The sequence below is a fragment of the Equus caballus genome, chromosome 13 (assembly GCF_041296265.1).
Source record: "Equus caballus isolate H_3958 breed thoroughbred chromosome 13, TB-T2T, whole genome shotgun sequence".
Lineage (NCBI taxonomy): Eukaryota > Metazoa > Chordata > Mammalia > Perissodactyla > Equidae > Equus > Equus caballus.
The window spans coordinates 7,768,007-7,788,372 of record NC_091696.1 but is presented as its reverse complement, the minus strand read 5'-3'; the positions used below and the strand labels follow the sequence as shown (position 1 = coordinate 7,788,372).

Sequence of the window (20,366 nt, the reverse complement as noted above, 5' to 3'; positions counted from 1 at the left end):
GTGAGGAGGACAGGTAACTCCTAGGTGAAGCACTTCCCATCATCTGTGGGCAATTCCCCAGTCTCTGGAGAAGAGGGAGAGCTCTGAGCTCTTAGCAGACAAAACTCAGAGCAACTGGGGGACAGATGTGCCAGCGTAGTAACGAGGATCTGGACAGCATACCAGTGTACAACACACACAATCAACAAGTATTTATTGGGTGTTTATTTAAGTCAGGCAGTCAACAGAAGCAGGACTTCAGCAGAGCCCAAAAGCACTCTTTCCTTCTCTCTAGCAAACCAAGTTAACCCTCTTTTCCATGTCATCTTCTTTCCCCCACAAATCCTACCCAGACCTTCGCACAAGCCAGGCCAAACCAGACCATGTCTTCCCTGCTCCGAATTACTGTTTACCCTCAAATCCAGCTGCAACTCAAACTGAAATTCATTCTATGAGCCATTATCCTAGGGGGGGCTCTATCTCCAGGCACTGCAAACTGGAACTCACACTGCTTGGACCACAATTAGTCCAATTCCTTCTCTGGACGTAGCTGCGCTCATTCTTGTGGGTCCACAGTAGTTTGGCCTGTCTTCTCTTCTCTGTTCCCCTAAGGCCCCTATCCCCTCAACTCAAGATGCCACTGACCAACACCGCTTCTCCCGAATTTACAAACTTGACTCCTCTTTCTACCAGCTAACCTTGGTGCTAGTAGAATCAAAACAAAATGAAACAAAAAGGCAGAGACGGTTTCCTGGAGAAGTTGTAGATTGAATAAGGCAGCAGGAACACATACCATCCAGCCTCTGAATGCCAATTTTGCCAAAACATAAATACCTTAAGTCCATTTCTTTTCAAAGGGTTTAATACTCAAGATGGGAACAATGACTGGAACATTCTAGTGGCTGGGGTAATCATTTCTAGAAAATGTTCATTGCTGAGGTACCAAAACAGATATCATGCCAAAGAGTTCTCTCTCTCTTTCTCTGTGCTCTTCCCTGAATAGATAGGCCATCAAACAAGGCAGAAACCCCAAATCAAGTTGATCTCTACTGCATTTATGAGGCTTTTCCCAGTATTAATGTTCTGAGATTCAAAGGAAGAAAGAGTGCCATCTGAAGGCTTTCCTTCATCCTCCATATCCGTAGGTTGTCTTTTTATCTAGATTCTCAAGCATGAAGATGCTAATGAAAGCATTTCTTGATGGGAAAAGCAAACAGATATCTATCTATTGTGGATTCTCCAGTGTTCCTAAGTTCTAATGGAAGGACTTCAACACATCTGTAGGTTTGATGGTTAAGGTGGAGAAAAGCCTGAAGTTGGTATTACATTCATAACAGGAGTAGGGTTTCTCTTCAGGAAGGTTTCTCTAAAATTGCGTAAGAGATGTCCTACAATATAAACATCTATACGCTTAAGGTATTTATGGGATCTGTCCTCTCATGACTTCTCAGATGTTTAAAGAGGCTACAACTCCAACTGAAACTCATCCCACATTCTTTACATTGAAAGGGTTTCTCACCGGTATGGATTCTCTGATGTTGATTAAGATGTGACTTCAGAGTGAAGCCTCGGCCACATTCATTACATTGATGGGATTTCATGTTGGAATAGGTTTTTTGATATTGTTTTACGTGGGAACACTGGCCAACATTTTCTCTACACAGATCGCATTTATAGGTTTTCTCTGCAGTATGAGTTCTGTAATGCTGAATAAGGTCTGAACTATAACCAAAGGCTTTGCCACATATATCACACTTATAAGGCTGCTCTTGTAACTCAATCTTCTTATCTTCAATCACTGTTAAGTTCCAACTATATGCTTCCTCACAAATGCCATTTTTTTCATTTTTCTGACCCATGTGGAGCACCTGATGTTCAATTAGGCTAACATACTGAAAAAAGATTTCTCCACATTCATGGCACTGATGGGATTTCTCTCTAGAATGGAGTCTCAGATGCCCGGCCAGGTGTGAACGCCTCCCAAAGCCTTTCCCACACTCGTTACACTTAAAGGGTCTCTCCCCACTGTGCACACTCTGATGCTGAACAAGATGGGACCTCACTCTAAATGCTTTCCCACATAAATGACAAGTATAGGGTTTTTCACCAGTGTGGACTCGCTGATGCTGAGTTAGGTGCACACGTTGATTGTAGCTTTTCCCACATTCATCACACCTAAAGGGTTTCTCTCCAGTGTGTATTCGTTGATGTTGAATAAGATGTGCACTCTGAATAAAGCTTTTTCCACATTCATTACATTTATGCGGTCTCTCTCCTGCAGAAGATTTTTTGTGGACATATGTGACATCACTGAAATTTGTCCTCTTTGAAGAAGGTTGTCCTAGTATCTCTTTCATGGGCATTCCCTGCTTTCTATCCAACTTGCCTTGCTGTTCACAGCCTTCTCCAAAATCTTGACCTTGAGACACATTTCTTTGGATTTTTCCTGAGAGTTCCATGTCTGCTTCTGAAAATTCTAAAATTTTCTTCTTAACATTCAATTTCGTATTCTTACTTCTTTTGTCACTGCCTGAAAAAATAAAGAGGAAATGCAAATGTCATCAGTTCTTTTACAGAAGAAAAATAAACTGTCAGGAAAAAGAGGATAATCAGAGGAAACTATGATGCAATAGGAGTAACAAAGGGGGCTGCATGTATGTCCTTGATGCCAGCATGAACAAAAAGAAGCTTTAGGTATTTGTGTCCAGTGAAGAGAACAAGACAAAGAAGAGGCTTGATCAGAAGGGTGGTGAGAATGACTGAGGCTAGGCAGTCACAGGGAGAAGCAAAACACTTTTATTATATACGGAGAGAAAGGAGTTCTGATGTGGGAGAGGATGTAGGATATGTGGCGGGGAGCGTTACCCCAACATGAGTTAGACAGACAGAATGAGACCGACCAGAAATACACAACTGGGTGGTGAGAACTGACATAAAGTGGAAGAATGGGAAGCAAAGGATTATGAAGGGGCTATGAAGTCAGAAGAACACCCGATTAGGAGGTGGGAAAAAGAGAAATGAGCCAGTAAAATATATTGTCAAGAGGGTGGGTGATGTCTCAACCCCCACTCTCTTCACCCTTAGTGGACACTCTAGCTTCCGTTTCCCGCCCACAGCACTGGGTACTTCCCCTTTGGGAATGCTCATCACCTTCAGTATCTGCTACTCCCAGCAGACCCAGCTCCATGAGGGCATGAACTGTATCTGTTCTGTTTGCTGCTCTATCCCAAGCACCTCGCACTAGAGGCTCTCAATAAATACAGCTGGATGAGCACACAACGTACGCCTCCTTTGACCCAGAAATATGGGGGGAGGTAGGTCATAAGAACAATCAGTCAATAACCTAGTCATAAGAACAATTGCCGGGAAGATATAAAAGAAAAGGTACTATTTTAAAGCAGTTGCTTTCCAAATCAAGAGTGCTAGCAGATGGATTTCCCTAACGAGGCAGCCACCAAGTAGAATGGGGCAGACCTGGTGAGGAGATAGCTCAGCTCAACCCAGATTTAAGGGCACTATGCACTTCATAAACTTCTATGCTATGATGTAAGAGGTGACAGTGGCTGTTAATGTGAATGACAAGTAGCTGGGTTTGGGGACATCAAAGGCATAATTTAAAAATAAAAACTTTGGCCAGGCTTAGAGTTTTCTGAAGACTATGAATGACAGCCTCTAAGTTCACAGCAGTTTATGGTGATCTTATCCTTATACAAGTCACTTGATGGATAAACAAATAAGCAAACAAACAGGAAAATGACTCAACCTTATTCATAACCAACTTACTGAAAATGGATATAGCAAAGAATTCTCTTTTGCTTACTCAATTTGTTATAAAAAACTTTTGATGACCCTGGAAGAAATTTAGTACAACTGATACTCTCACATGTGGTATGATTGTTTTAAAAAGCAATTTGACAACGTGTATCAAGAGCCATAAAAATGCTTTTGGCTTTATCATCCACTAATCCCACTTCTGGGCATCTATTATAAGGAAATAATCCTAAATACATACAGAAAAAGGCATAAGCGCAGTTATCAGGACAAAAGAGAAAAAATGAGAAGTTCAACTGGGAAACAGCTGAGTAAATTATGATGTCTCCATACAATGGCAGGTGGTCAAAAACAAAAAATAGGAGGTCCAAGCAACACCGGAAAATGTATACGTCTAATATTTAATTGTACCCTATGAGTATACCTATATAAAAATAGGCTTATGAAGATAGAAAGAAATACACCAAATAATAATTTATTAGTTGGGATGGTAGGAGTATGAGTGATTTTTTTCTCCCACTTTCTTTCCTCCAAACTTCCTGTACTACTATTTTATCATTTTAAAATAAGTGAAATAACTAAATTGGGAGAAGGGGGAAGAGGGAAAGAACCATGTAAGAGAACCAAAATCCTCATTTATTACAACAGAAAGTCAATCAGTAATGTCTAAAATTGATGAGTCAAGCAATAGCAGTATTATTTAAAAATATAGAATTACCAGAAGAAACAAGTAAGAACTGAAAGCAGGTACCTCTGGGGAAAGGGAAGCTGTGGGGATGGTGGAGAGAGCATAGGGTTTTGCCTACTAATTTGAAAATTAATTAAAGTATAAATAATAATAAAATAGACTGTCATCTTTGCCCCTCCCTACTGCTCCAATATCACAACCCATCTGTCCTATTGTTCTAAGCTAATAAAATAATGTCTGCCTCCACTGATTCTCCAAATACAAACTCCTGACACATACATCTTTGGGATTTCTCTCGGAAGTGGCGCTTCAGGTGCTCAATCAGATGGGAGTGCCGACTGAAGTTTTTCCCGCATTCGGTACATCCGTAGGGTCTCTCTCCGCTGTGCACACTATGATGCTGGACGAGGTGGGAGCTCACGCGGAAGGCTTTTCCACACACCTGACATTTATAGGGTTTCTCACCAGTATGGACCCGCTGATGCTGAGTAAGGTGCACACGCTGATTATAGCTTTTCCCGCATTCACCACACTTAAATGGTTTTTCTCCGGTGTGGATTCGCCGATGTTGAATGAAGTTTGAGGCTTGAAGGAAAAATTTACCACAATCATTACATTTGTGGCCTCTTTCGCCATTTGTGTTTTGCTTACGATTAATGTCTGTGATGGCACCAAGATCTCTTTTCTGGGAAGGGTTCTGCCTTGACTTCCCCACAGTGGGGTTTACCTGCCACCTTTCTACCATGTCGTGAAGGTCACTAACTTCTCCAAACTCCTGACTCTGGGGAACATTTCTTTCAGTGCCGCCTGATGTCATCCAGTGCGATTCGGCTTCATCAGAAATCTGCTTTACTATGAGTTCCATATTGTCACTCCTGGACTCATAATCTGAAATAATAGAAGGGAAAGAGAAAAATTAGCTACTCCCTGGACTAGAAGAAAGAAAATGACTGAGGGATACAGGATGATTAAATCAAACCAACATGTGCTAGCAATGCATGAGTCTGGAAAATCATTTGCAAAAAGACTTCACAATACAGGACGGGAGAAAGAATATTTAAGCAGGGAACTGAGACAGGTTAGGGAAGAAAGAGCTGGCAAGAATGCTTCAAAGGGATGAGACTGGGAGAGCAGTCACTATGCTTAATGAAGATGATATCCTCTTGGTATGGTACTTACATATGGTACCTTTTTGTGAATACCTGTGCAATGTTCACTATTCTTAATAAAATTTGTTAATGGGTTATGCAGCTAACCCAGTTTTTGCCTCCCTCTTCCTGTTTATTCAGAGCCTGAAGAAGAAAGAGGATCTTTCTAGCTTTTTAAATCCCCAAAGAATCTCGGTTTGGTATGAATTAGTCTAAAGGAAAAAAAGGCATTCTCTCTAAACCCAGACAAGAGGCTACTACTGTCAAGAGCTGGCCTAACACTCAACAGTCACTGATGAATACAGAGGTTTAAGAGACTGCATTCAGTTCCCTTGTAACTGGATCAGCAAGATATATTTCACTCAAAACACTGACACTTAATACAGTTTGCAGAGACAAATCTTCAAGTTAAAAAAAATAGGGAATATTATTTTTTAAATGCTAGACAGATACATCACGGCCTATTGAGAACTTTCTAATAAGATCTTTTTGTAAAAAGCAAAGTTGTTTTCAAATATTACATAATAATGATAATAAGAGCTAACATTTGCTGAGTGTGTACTATGGACCAGGCTCTACGCCTGGAAGCGCTTTATGATTTCACGGCATTTAATCCTTACAAGGACCCTTTGAGGCAGATACTATTACTATCCTTTTTTGAGAAGTTAAAATTTGTGTACCATGAAGACAACTCTAATTTTAATTTATAACTATTTCTACTTAATTCTCTTCCTAAAAAGACATTGTAACAGTGGAAACAAAAAAATCATCTCATAAAATGAGACTTGTTACCTGTTTTTTCCTCCCCCATTTAAGTAGGCAGGTAATCCCAGCCACCACAGTATTTTCTCTGCTATTCACATCTACTTATACTCACACATTTTATTCTTATTAGAAATCTCCATTTGACAAGTCAAACAAGCTCATGGCTTTCTTTCTCTGGGGGTGAACTTGAAAAAAATCAGATTAGCCCAGTGCACCTTGTTGGGACTAGAGACAACTAACCTTCTCCAGAGAAGGTGATGACACAGGTTGTCACTAGTTGGCATACAGATTCGCTTTGTCCCTCTTTCCCCGCCCCTTCACCATGTACACAACAAGCTTTCTGTTGATTCTCCTGGTTAATTTGTATATTTGACAGAGAACTGTGCTCCTTGCTCAATACAGTGCCCAGCTGCTTAGTAATACAGTGGGGTGGGGGGATGGGGTTACAAAAACACCCAATCAGGCAGATTTGGTGCTTCACAAATTCATGCTCTTCAACCTCACAGCGGCATTCTATGGTTGTAAGGTTGGCGAGTTTTCCCACTCATTTTTCCCAGCGGCTACATCAAAACATGTCCATCATGATCTCCAAGACATACCACTGTATTTAAAAATGCAATACTGTGTACAGCATACTATTTTTGCACGAACTTCTATATATGCAAAATATGTCTAGTGATACAATCAAGAAACTGGTAACAGTCACTGCCTCTGGGAGAGACTAGGAGACTGAGGACCAGGCACAGGTGACTCACTTTTCACCTTATACCCATTTACACTATTTGAGTATTTTTTACCACGTGCACACGTGACCTTTTTAAAACCAAAGTTCTCCACTGCACCCAACCTCTACTCCACCACCTACTCCATTACCTGCTCACTCTCAACAGGCAACTTGTCTCCTATTTCAGGAAAAGTCAAAGCTATTCAGACAAGAACTTGAACATCTGAAAACCACAACTATAAACTTGCTGGCAGCCTTATTCTTTCATTCTCCCCTCGTCTCACAGTGGAAGAGGGCAATCTCCCTAATCAAGGTCAATCCTTCCTCCTGGACCCTGGATGTCACCACACCATCCTGTTTTCCAGGGACCTCCTTACAACAATTATCCGCTCTTCCTTGCCCTAACATTTCAAACTCACTCTCTACTAGCTCATTTCCAGCAGCATTTAAGTATGCTTAAAATTTCTCCCACTAAATAAAAGAACATACTGAAATAATCCATCCTTCTAAGCCATGCACTCTTTCAGTGACCAGCCCTCTTTCTCTAACCCTTCACAGGTAAGGTTCTTGAAAGTTTACTCTAAGAGCTTTCTCAAATTCAAATTTCTCAAATTCAAAGAGAAGATGCTCTCCTTTGCAACCTTCAATGAAACTGTCTCTTGTATCCAAACGTCCCAGTCACGCCAAACAAACAGCTGTCTCCAAGATTCCTTTTTTTATTTCTCATTTCTAAATTTGAAGGATATTTTTTAAATCTTGACCTTTTCTGATGCTGTGAGGAACCCAAAGGCATGAAAATAATCTAATGTGGCCTTCCCAGAGAAGTTAAGAAGGCAGTAACCACTGAACATATATAGAAGAGTATACTGAAGATGATGTAAAGAGATGAGTAATGAGAAAAAAAATCAGAAAGAAGGAATTTAAAACTGCTTAGAGAATGGTATAGAAAAGAACTGTGCCAACGGCCAACAGGCACATGAAAAGATGTTCATCATCACTAACTATTAGGGAAATGCAAATCAAAACTACAATGAGATATCACCTCATACCCGTCAGAATGGCCATTATTAAAAAGACAAGAAATAACAAGTGTTGGAGAAGATGTGGAGCAAAGGGAAACCTCATACACTGTTGGTGGGAAAGTAAATTGGTGCAGCCACTATGGAAAATAGTATGGAGATTCCTTAAAAATTAAGAATAGAGCCACCAGATCTAGCTATTCCACCTCTGGGTATTTATCCACAGAATACAAAAGCACTAATTCAAAAAGATATACACACCCCTATGTTCATTGCACCATTATATACAATAGCCAAGATATGGAAACAACCCAAGTGGCCATCAATGGAATACTACTCAGCCACAAAAAGGATGGAATTTTGCCATTTGCAACAACATGGACAGATTTTGAGGGTATTTTGCTAAGTGAAATAAGTCAAGATGGAGAAAGATAATACTGTATGATTTCACTCATAAGTGGAAGATAAAAACAACAACAACAGCAAACAAACACACAGACACAGAGAACAGATTGGTGGTTACCAGAGGGAAACAGGGGGTGGGGAGAGGGCAAAAGGGGTAAAGGGGGACATCTGTACAGTGACGGACGGAAACTAGACTTTTGGTGGTGAACACAATATAGTGTATACAGAAGTTGAAATATAATGATGTACACCTGAAATCTATATAATGTTATAAACCAATGTTACCTCAATTAAAAAATAAACTGTGCCAATAACCTCTAACTCTGAAACCCATTAAATACCTGTAAAATAACTGAACGAGATTAAACAATACTAATAGACTCAAAATAGATAAGTGAGGTATTTGAAATTAATTTAAAAAGATAAAAAATTGGCATGAAATATGATATTTATACTATATAAATAATTCCTTGAGATGAAAGGCCACCACTAAGATCCCAATAGATAAACAAGCACAGGGCAGGTACAAATAAATCAAAGAAAAGGAAATACAAACGTATACCAATAGTAATAAAAGAAACGGAAAATCTAAAAGAGCAGCAGTCAATTTTACTTTTTAAATAAGAACCTGTGAGTGAACCAAAACCCTTAGACATGTAAACTGGTATAATGCTTTTAAAAAGAAATGTGGCATTACACATGTATTTCATCTAAAGTCTACCCGTGCGCTTGACAGATAGTGCTTCTTCTGAAAGAATTCACTCAAAAGAAGCTGAAAGCCATAAGCTCCAAAATGTTTGCCACAGTGCTGAGATTTTAATAATTGTTCCAGGCAACAGGACCAAATACATATTAGTTTCCAGGATCATAACTTAGTTACCAATAGGTTCAAAACCTCATTTGGGGCACAAAATTTAAGAAGGGATGTGACATGCAAAATATGGTGGCAAGACAAACATCATAAAATCACGATCTAAGAACGATAATGGAGTGAACAACTAGCCATCCGTGCACTAGAAGAATGGAAAAGAATTAATGCTATTGAGATATTGTGATAACTACTATAACAAAGTTATTCAGCAAAGTCTGAGATGCTTTCACAAATGAGAATTACTCCGTTAAGAATTACTCAATTTGTCAAGGAATAGAGGTCTATGAATATGATGAATTTATTAAAATCCAAACCAGTTAGTTTTAAGTGCTTTTAAAGTGGTATACAGAGAACATATGCTGGATTTTGAATACTATCCCCCAAGCATGATCGGTTTTCAATCATACCCTTATTATGATAGAAATAATCAGAATAAGCTGAATAAGAAAAAAAAAGAAGGCTGACTTACTCTTTCACAGAAAAAAATAAGCAAAGTCATAGCAATTAAAACACACATGCTTTTATAGGCTGTGCTAGAAATACTCTTTAAAACAAAATTAAGATATCCTAATCCATGCAGATGAAATATTCTTACCCATAGAAGTAATACTCCCATAATTCTCCTTTCTGTCGTCCCTATAGAGGGACTTCTGGGTCTGGTCCAAATGTCCCCATTCCTCCAGGATGAAGGATACAGCCACATCAGCCACATCTTCAATTTTCACCAACTTCTGAAACATGAGATCTCCACTAAATTCCCATTCCCTATGTTTACATTCAGAGTCAGAGGAAGAATTGGCAGCGTTAAGAAAGGAAACTGGAGAGACTATGCTTCAAAGAGGATGGGGCGGGGGGTACTGCATACAATGGAGAAAGACATTCTAGTAGAACCCAGGATGGGCCTGGTCTCCGGTGAAAGAGAACACCTGACAAAGATTCAGGATTAAGGCAACTACTTGTCCAAGAAGAGACATGGCTCCTCACTGCGGGCACAGGGACGTCAGCTCACCTGCGACCCAGCTGAGAGAAGTGAGGCTGTCAGCTCCTGGCTGTCCTTCAGGGGAAGGGAAGGAACTTGGAGAGCAGGAAGAGCTGAGGGGGGAGAAAAAGAGGTGTCAGTGAGAATATCTTTGCCCAGTTCCACCTGCCATCACGCTCTGCTTTTGCTCAAGAATGCACAATGGTGCCCTGCTGCATCAAGGCCAAATTGTTTGGCTCTCAAGACCCTCTACAATCTGGCCACTCCAAACCTCGCTATATTCATCCTTCCCCCCAAAAAACCCAGACTCCCTGCTTTGGTCAGGCTCATCCCTGCCGCTGACCTCAGATTGTGCTGTTCCCTATAAAGGATGTACTCTGCTCTGCCAAGATCAAATCCAGTTATCTCAAAGAATGACCAAAAGTCCCACATCTTCCAGGAAGCTGAAGTGCTGCCTAGAGCCCAGGGCTTCTCAAGCTTTAATGTGCAAACAAATCACCTGGAGGTCTTGGTACAGGGCAGATTCTGGCTCAGCAGTTCTGGGGTGGCTCCCATATTTTGCATTTCTAACAAGCTCCCAGGTGCTGCTGGTGCTGCTGCTCCTGGGATCACACTTTGATTAGCAAGGCCTTAGTCCACATTCTCTCCCTTCAAGGAACTACGATGGTTGCTTTATAGTCAGCCAATTAGCATGTATTATGTCTATTCTGTGTGTTCTAGGAATAGGCAAATAAAACAATTCTTGCCTTCAAAAACTTCACTGTCTAATAGGGAGGGCAGACATGTAAGCCTTTCCTACTTCCAGAACAGGGTAAAGAGTACTATAATTGAAGTTCACCCAAGTTCTTGTGGGAACACAGAGGCCAGGGCACCCACAGAAGGAAGAAGGGCAGGAAGAGCATCATGAAAGCCTTTCCACAGGCAGAGACTCTGGGAAGTAGGGGCAAGGTGGGGCAGGATGAGAGTGCTCTCCAGGCAGAGTGCACCGAGTGTGCAACACCTGGAGGGTCTGATCTCCAGATGCTGGTGACCATCTGACCTTCCTCTGTCACCTCTGCTTGTTCTTTGTCCATGATTCATGGTGCATCCAGATCTCACTGTCTATGTGTACCCTGACTTGGACTGATCCACCTGGTACTAACCTTTAACCTGATGGTTTAGACCTTGCTATGGTTTCCCCAGTCCTGGAGACATATGCGCCTGTGTAGCCTGCTTGTTTCCAAGGACTAGGAAGTAATGAGCAAGGACACAAAAAAGAGGAGACAATGGTTAGAGATGAAAGCCACAAATAGAGACAGGATCTGAAACCAGAAGTGTGCCTAAGAGTCAAAATAGGACTTGAAGAAAGGGATGGATGCAGTCTCTGAGCAAACGGTAATTTTGTTGGAATAAAGAAACTTGCTAGGGTCTGGCTAACATGGCAGAGAAGAGAAGCGGTATGTAGGAAGAGAAGAAAAGAGCAGCTTGATCTGAGGAGACTCTGAGAGCGAAGGAAAGATGACAGTGATTTAAGGAGGGCAGGATTCTGTGCTTGGGAGAACGTGGTGGGAAAGCAAAGCCAGGACAGCTCAAATTGGGGTAAAAGTGTAGATTTAGAGCTGGACTCCTCAGGTTAAAATCCCAGCTGTGCCACTTACTAGCTCTGTGATCCTGGACAAATTACTTAACTTTCCTAGGTCTCAGCTTTTTAATTTCTGACATTTTGTAATATTAGAAATTATCCTGATATCAACAGGATAACAATAGTATCCATTCCACTGGGTTAGTGTGAGCATTAACTCGTGGTAAGCCAGCCAGGTCTATGAGACACAATTTTGGATTTGGAGTTTCTTTTTTAGTTTTAATGGTATTACATGACTTTTATTCTTTTAGCAATCTTCTGAAGAACAAAAAGAAAACATTTTAGTATTACTAAAAAGTAGAATAAAATTCATTCTATCTTCAATTTCTATATAGATCCACTGGGCCCTTTTACAAATCTAGGTTACATTGTGGGATCTGAGTGATCTTATTTTTTCCCTCTATCTTGAATCATTTTTTTATTTCATCATCCCAGGAATTATTTCATTTATACTAATCAGTATTCAAAGATTATTACCAATGATACTACAAAAGACTAAAAAAATAAGAAAATGGGAGAATAAAGGAAATAGTTAGGATCATACACTAGTGAAATAAATCACCATTCTTCACTATTCTCAAAGTATTAAATGAACTACCCAGAGTACTGCCTCATTTTCAAGATGGTATAGGACTGCTGACATCTCCTGTTAGCTTTGTTGAAGTTTAGTTGAGAATTCAGAATTTTCATATCAGCAAAGAGAAGAAAATCTGCAGTGGAAGATGTTTCACTATCATCAGATGAATGAGAAGATGATGTAGAGACGAGAGTAACACACTCTCTAATGATGATGATGAAACTGAAAGTCTAAGGGAAACCTTGGGATGAATCTACAAATGACCATATCCTAGATGAATTCTCTCAAACGCAAGAATCAATGGTGAACACTGTATTTCTTATTTCCAAAAGGAAATAAGACATTTTCATCCAGTGAGTCATTCAATAGGAAGGAATTCATCACGCAATATTTTGCAACAAGATTCTGGACCATCCCATTTTGCTAAAAGGAAAGTATTGGTTTTGTTAAAGGGACAGTATTGTGTGACAGTATTCTGTCCTCTTTTATGTTTATATTATCAAAATGTAACTGATAGAGCCTTAATTAATTTTCACTATCCTTTGATTCTTCTGCAAATTATTCACAAACTGACTTAAAAATATTTAAAAAAAATTTTTTTTTCTTTTCTTAAAGATTGGCACCTGAGCTAACAACTGTGGCTGATTTTTTTTTTTTTTTTCTGCTTTATCTCCCCAAATCCCCACTGGTACATAGTTGTATATCTTAGTTGCAGGTCCTTCTAGTTGTGGCATATGGGACGCCGTCTCAACGCGGCCTGACGAGCGGTGTCATGTCCGCGCCCAGGATCCGAACCAGCGAAACCCTGGGTCACCACAGCAGAGCGCGCGAACTTAACCACTCGGCCATGGGGCCGGCCCCAATATAAAAAAAAAATTTTACAAGGACCCATTGGCCCCAGATGGTAAAAGATGAGGGTTAAATGAGTTCACACAGGTAAAGCCTGAGAACAGCTCCTGACACACAGTAAGCATCACATAAGTAATAGTTGCTGCTGCTGCCTCTGCTTTTGTTATCACCGCAGTGAAGGGAAAGCTGGGAAAGGTGACAGCCGTGGGGCATGTCAGGTGAAAGACCTGACCACTGAGGGGAGCCTCAAAGAAAGCCTGCAGCCAAACAGGAAAGGCAGGTTCCCCACTCCTTATCCACAGTTCTGAAATCCCAAAGGTCTCAACACCAAAGGGGTTTTGTCATTAAGTTAGACACTGACCTAATCTGACAGCAAAACCTGACCTGACCTGATATGAAGGTATTTAAAATTTCCATTGAAATCCACTTACTGAAAATATGCATACATTTCTCTGCCGACATAGTATCATGTGTGATCATGGGGTACCACCTCAAATCCTGCTGGTCATGAAATGTATGGACTATAAATCATGTTTATCTTACTAAACCTAAAAAATTCCAAATTCTAAAATATAGACAAATTTCAGAAAAAAATCTCAATTCTCTGATAGCAAGAGCTTCTGACTGGGGATTATAGACTTGTGGACATATATCATAACTAAGATACTCAGCTGTTCACTTTTTTCCTTGATGTAGCTAATACAAGTTAATAAAATTACGAGAGGGAGGGAGGGAAGGAAAGAGAGAGCAAATGTTCTCAAGGTCATTGAAGCACTGCTTCAAATAAGATTTCAAGGTGAATGACTGAGTAGCCAGAAACGAATGCAATTAGGAACTGGAGAGCTTTTTCTTACATAAGCATTAATATACCAAAATCTATGAGGTAGAGTTGGAAAACTGTTGCAAAACAATTGTGATTTTTGTGGATTTTTTAACAGTAAAAGATTTTTGTAGATCTTTTAACAGTCCCTGTACTTAGAGTTGCCATCATTTGCATTATGGCTTCTGAATACAACTGTGGTACAGTTCCAAGCCATCCTGTAAGTGGACCCTTCTCTTAACAACAGGGACTCAATTCCAAGTCCCCAGCCCTTCCCAACCTCCAGATGCTGCTGACCGCAGAGAGACTGCCGGGCCCAAGTCTCTCCCTTACAGACACTGCTTACCCACATGGTCAGGGTACCCACTCTTGAGCCATATCGGCTCCACTGAATCACAGGTCCTCACCATTTTCCTCCAGAAGATGAGGCTTCTGTGGCTCTTGTTCAGGCTGGGGGTCCACGGACAGGAGCTGGTGACTGAAGGACTCCTGCACAGCTCCAGGTGGCACCATCTTCTGAGGAAGGACTTCAGGACATGCCACAATCTAATAAGCACAACCACACGGATCAGCATAGTTAGAAGGCTATGAAAGAATCCAGTAAATTCACGTTAAACCTTCATTCATTCCTTTGCCAAATATTTAACGTGTGTCTACAATGAGCCAGGCACTATTAAACAGTGGCTTGATAAACATGGTTTACATCTAGTTGGAGAAGACTTCCATTAAATATATCAACACAAAAATAAATACATAACTACAAACCATGTCATATGTTAGGAGAAGAAAGTGGTGCCAAGAAACAGAACAGATGGGACTTACTTTAGATTGGCTGGCCAAGAAGGCTTCTCAGAGGAAGTTTCACTTAAGTAAAACTAAAGGATGAAAGAAGCCAGCCAGGAGAAAAGTAAGGAGTGTCCCAGGCAGAGAGAACGACATAAGCAAAGATCCTCAGATAGAAAGTGGGTGTTTGGCACAGTCAAGGAACCATAAGAAGGTTAATGTAGGTCAAGTTTAGCAAAGAGGGGAGAGAGGCCAGAAAGCAGGCTGGAAAGGTCAATACAGGACTCAGGAAGCCACACTCGGTTCCCTGGCAAACCAGGTTCAAGCAGGACAGACCAACACCAAGACCTGAGCCAGTTCATGTCCGGCATGTACAGTCCTTCATCATTCTGTTCCTGGCTCTTGCTCAACCCTAGGGTACACACAAATACTCTGCCACAACCACTCTACAACCTGCCTGTTCTGGAAGGCACTAGCTCAGCGGCATCCTAGCAGGTAATAAGATCCTGCACTGAGACAGAATTGCCATTCCCCCTCTCCCCCTCCCTTATGTTTCAAAGCACTTTAAATTTTAACCCTCCTAGTACTGGCAAAACATGGTACAGGAGTCACATTAGGAGGCAGCTGCAAAACAGTTGTGGCAAATATCACTCTGCATGGAAGTTTGTGTGTCCTTGTGGACCAGCTCAGAACAAGAGTTAAGAGGAGGCCAAGTATGTCAAAGGGCACCTGGGCGCCAAAGAAGCAGAGCAGCCCTTGGGACAGAGAAACCAAGGACGAGGGGTAAAGGATAAAGCCTGGGAACAGGCCTTGCCGGAGACAAGAACTGCCTGGAGATAAGTTGAGGAACAATGCTGGGGATACAGAAGGCAGGCAGAGAGAAAGGAAACACGGTAAGCTGTGGAGGCCCCTGAAAAAATTCCCTCTATGGGCCTCAAATCCCTGACTACCACTAAGAAATATTTTCCTCTGTGTCCCTTCCAAAAATGGGCTGCACATTACAATGAGAGAAGTAAATTTGTAATATCTGCTGTAAATCCTCTATTTTAAATACGTCTGTTGTTTTCAGCTATGCTTTTGGATATTTATTACTATAAAACAGTACGGACGAGTTTGTCCATTAGTGTCTCAAGTTAGGTTAAGAAAAGGAATAACCCGATGTCACCATGAATCTTTACTTCCTGTCCTGACAGAAGTGACAAAAAGGTTCAAACATTCCCGTCTGCAGGACAAGCACTGAGCACAGCTGCAGGGTCCCTCTGCTGCCCACCTGCATCCCGGAGTGAGCTAAACCAGCTGAAGAGCCTGAGAGTATTCTGCAATGTTCAAGGACCTCTTACCCAGAGGTGAAGAATAAGGAGGCTGTGGTGCCTTCCGCGGAAGTGCAATGGCTCTAAAGAATGAAGGAAATTCTCTACTAGCTTCAAACTCTAGCGGACCTAAGAAACCATCATTTTTGTTTCTTTGCTATAAAAAAAAAAATTAAAGTTTAACAGACTGTGAGCCTACAACAAGCAGAAAGTAGCAGGTCAGGTTATAAATGAGTAAGAAAGGACAAGAAGACGTAACAACACAAAAGCACCAATCCTCCCTAAATTAATACACAATTTAAAGCAATCTCAACAAAAATACCAAATAGGATTTTTGAGGTGGTAGAAACTAAACAAGTAATTCTAAAGTTTATAAAGAAAAAAGAAAACATCAAAAAAAAATTTAGAAGGAAGAAGGGTAGTCCTACCAAATACCAAAACATTTTACAGAGCTCAAATAATTAAAATACTGATACAGAGACAGTAAGATGAATAAAAAGGCCAGAAAAGGAGCCAAATACATGCAGAAATTTGCTATGTAATAGAGATGGTATTTTAATCAGAGAGTTAAGAAAAAGGGATTACTACAGAAGTTGCTGGGGCAACTAGATAGATAACTGGAAAAAAATAAAATTGTAACCATACCAAACACCCTACATCAAAATAAATTCTAGATGGAGCAATCATTTCAAAGTGTTAAAAAAAAATACCCACAATGGAGAAGAAACTATGAGAAAAGTTTCTCATAATATTGTAGCAGAGAAGGCCTTTCTAAGTATGGCACAAAACCCAGAACCCATAAAAGATTTTGAACAGATTGCATAAAAATTTTTTAAAACCTGCAAAGCTAAAATCTCCATAAGCAAAGACAGACAACAAACTGGAAAAATACCACTTGCAACTCAGATGACAGACATAGTGCTTATTTTTTCTAATAGTTAATAGTATAAACAGGTAATTCACAAAAAAAGGTAAACACATAGCTCTTTAAAATATATGCTGTGGTCAAACACTCATAATAAGAGAAATGAATATTAAAATGGCAGAGAAATGAAATATTGTATCTTTCGGACTGGCAATAATCAAGAAGTTTGATAACATTATGTTAACAGGCTGTAGGTAAAAAATTTCTCTCACACATTGCTGTTGGGAACATAAATTGCTATAACCTCTACAGAGGGCAATCTGTCAAAAGTTGTTTTTTTTTCCCTTTTTGAGGAAGATTAGCTCTGTGCTAACATCTGCCAGTCCTCCTCTTTTTGCTGAGGAAGACGGGCCCTGAGCTAACATCCGTGCCCATCTTCCTCTACTTTATACGTGGGACACCTATCACAGCATGGCTTGCCAAGCGGTGCCACGTCTGCACCCGGGATCCAAAGTGGCAAACCCTGGGCCTCTGAGAAGCTGAACGTGGGCACTTAACCGCTGCGCCACCAACCCAGCCCTCAACAGTTGTTAAAAGTACAAATGCATATGGTCTCTGAACCAACAATTTGACTCCTACAATTAATAATGTATGTAAAGGATATTCATTGCAGCGAAGTTTGTTACAGTAAAAATTCAGAAACAATCTAAAGGAACAATTTAAATGGCCTTCAAGCGGAGTTAAATAAATCATGGGCAGCCATACAACGGAATATAATGCAGTTTCAAAGAGTGACGCAGCTCTATTTGCACCAACACGGAACAAACCAAGACATAAGAAAAGAGCAAGAGGCAGAAGTGCACAGTGATTTAAAAACATTTGTTTTTTTTAAAGCATGGCCTACACATATAGGCTTACGTATACAGAATACAGGATACCTCAGTAAGGATATACAAGCATCCTGTCACAATGGTTGTCTCTGGTGAGGAGATCTAGGCAGCTGGGGAGTTAAGGATGGGAGGGAAACTTACTTTTCATTACAACCTTATGTACCTTTTGAATTTTGTATCATGTCATTCAAAAAATAAATACAGTAATTCTAAAACAAATAAAATCGCAGACTGTCTTCTCCAGGTTAACACACTGGATACTGCTTCTCTTTGCTGGAGTGGCAGGAAATCTCCACAGTGTACCTAATCCCAGGGGAACAAAAGAATATGAATGAAGCACCAGACCACTAAGGATCTCACCCCTGCTCAGCAGCTCCTTAACTCTCTTCCTCTCCTTCCTCGTTGCTCTAATGTCTCCTCACCCACTCACCTGTTGTCTGCGTTCCTCTAGTTCTCTCTGGATGTTTTCTACCACAGCCACAGCCTCTTCTCCGCTTTCCGGGTGATGTTCTCTCACCCAGGTCTGGAACTCTTCAGGCAGGATGGTAAGGAACTGCTCCAGCACCAGCAGCTCCAGGATCTGCTCCTTGGTGTGCAGCTCGGGCCTCAGCCATTCACAGCAGAGCACCCGCAGTTGGCTCAGCGCATCCCGGGGCCCCGATGCCTCATGGTACTGGAAGTGCTTGAAGCGCTGGTAAAAAGTCTCAAACATTGGTGGATTGTACTCCTGCATCCAAGTGCAGTCTTCTTCCTCCACCTTCACTATCAGAAGGTCTTGCTCTTGTGAAGTCTCAGCTGGAGGGTCTAAGTCTATACCTTCCCCAGATTCTGTCATTATCATTCCAACTCAGAGAGATGTCTCTCCAGGTTAGCTGTGTTACACTGATCGAATCTGTTTTCTGCTCTTTAAGATCTACTGAAGGACGCTTTCATTAGTGTGCAACCTACTGATATATTGAAAATCATTATTAGCAAAGATATGATAAAGGGGTCATCTATATTAAAAACGACCACTCAACAGAGTAATTTACTTGAAAATATGGATTACAAGACAGCCATCACTCCACCCATAAAACAACTACTAATAGAGAATATTTCCAACTTTTAAAAAATGTAAAGGAGAGCCATAAAAATCTGACATGAGGCGCAACCAAACACAATTTTAGTGATGAAGAACACTAAATGTCATATACAAAATAGGACAAGACTTACTAACTACTCCAGACGCAGCCGCTCCTTCTCTTTACCACAAGCCAAACGCAAGTCAAAACAGGGGTCAAAACACTACAATGGTCAAAATTGGTCCTGTCCTTCAGCCATAAGACCCTGACAGACCAACGGGAGACTTCATTGGCCCAGAAGAGAAACAGGGTTATAACTACAGATTTGGACCTGGATACCTCGAAATCGCCCCTGACCCCGAGACACGGGACCGGCCCGGTCAAGGTTAGAGACAGGACCCTCGTCCGGACACAAAGCCCACTGCCTTTCCTCAAAGCCCCAGTCCCGGCAAGCTCTCCTGGAAGACCAAGCTCCTGCAGCCAAGGCTGCGAAGATGGGTTTCTTCTTACAACCGAGAGAAAACCAAAGCCCACACTCCGCAACACTTCCTCGCCGGAAATAAGCAAGTCCAAGCTTTCCCTGTCCAACCCGGTTGGGCCATAAATCCCACCCCCGAGAGCACTTCCGAGGCCTCTCTAGGAATCCCGGAGGTCCTCGCCTCGCAGCGGGCGGGAGCGGCCCGCCCCAGGCCCCGCCCCCGGCCCCGCCCCCGAGACTGTGGGCCAATCGGCGGGGGGGTAGGGCGCCGGCCCGGGATCCACCTCCAGCAACTGGGCCGTTCCCAGCCCACAGAGCCGCAGGGTCAGCGTCACTAGAGCTGAGGAGAAAACGGAGCTCCGCTCTTCCCCGCCCCACCCCAAAGCCATTTAAACAGCCCGAGCTCCGCCCCTTTCCTTGGGGGGGGGGGGCAGGGGCGGGGCCTCAGGTGTCTGGAGCGGTTGTTAAGGCAACAGTCGCTAGCCTCTGATTGGCCGCGGAACTTGCGCTTCCCCACCCCCAACGCTCTGGGCCCCAATTCGAAGTGGGTCCGTACCTTTCTGCGAACCCGCAACCCTCACTTTTCTTTAATTTGGGACCCTTCGGTTTCTTCACCTGAATCCTCCCCACTCCCCGAACCCCGTGTCCCGACACACCCGCCTCTCCACCGCCGCGGTCAGCTCACAGGGCCAACACATTTGACGTCACACCCGCGAGTCCCCGGAGCCTGCAACTCCCGAAACTATATCTCCCAGGAAGCCCC

The 20,366-nt window shown here is 41.8% G+C and overlaps 1 protein-coding gene across 32 annotated transcripts; it reads right to left on the bottom strand.

The window, feature by feature from the left end:
* Window positions 1-186: 186 nt before the first annotated feature.
* On the bottom strand, window positions 187-20,366 carry ZKSCAN5 (zinc finger with KRAB and SCAN domains 5). 32 transcript variants are annotated; one of them, XM_070231584.1, is made up of 9 exons: window positions 20,260-20,347; window positions 18,495-19,011; window positions 18,228-18,367; window positions 16,340-16,466; window positions 14,624-14,762; window positions 10,380-10,462; window positions 9,966-10,101; window positions 4,718-5,326; window positions 187-2,509 (listed from the first exon to the last, which is right to left on the bottom strand). In XM_070231584.1, the coding sequence occupies exons 5-9, from the start codon at window positions 14,727-14,729 to the stop codon at window positions 1,383-1,385; spliced, it is 2,061 nt and encodes a 686-aa protein (XP_070087685.1). In that variant the 5' UTR covers window positions 14,730-14,762; window positions 16,340-16,466; window positions 18,228-18,367; window positions 18,495-19,011; window positions 20,260-20,347; the 3' UTR covers window positions 187-1,382. The 32 variants fall into 32 exon arrangements, with proteins under 32 accessions (XP_070087685.1, XP_070087687.1, XP_070087686.1 ...); XM_070231586.1 differs by lacking the exon at window positions 16,340-16,466 and having other exon boundaries at window positions 18,495-19,008; window positions 20,260-20,332; XM_070231585.1 differs by lacking the exon at window positions 16,340-16,466 and having other exon boundaries at window positions 20,160-20,309.

Coding starts and splice junctions, on each gene's coding strand:
- ZKSCAN5 (XM_023616787.2), bottom strand. CDS start 18,905: ATGATAATGACAGAATCTGGGGAAGGTATAGACTTAGACCCTCCAGCT. Junction 10,463..14,623: donor TCATCTTCTGGAGGAAAATG/GTGAGGACCTGT, acceptor CTCCCCCCTCAG/CTCTTCCTGCTCTCCAAGTT. Junction 10,102..10,379: donor TTCTCTCAGCTGGGTCGCAG/GTGAGCTGACGT, acceptor CTCATGTTTCAG/AAGTTGGTGAAAATTGAAGA.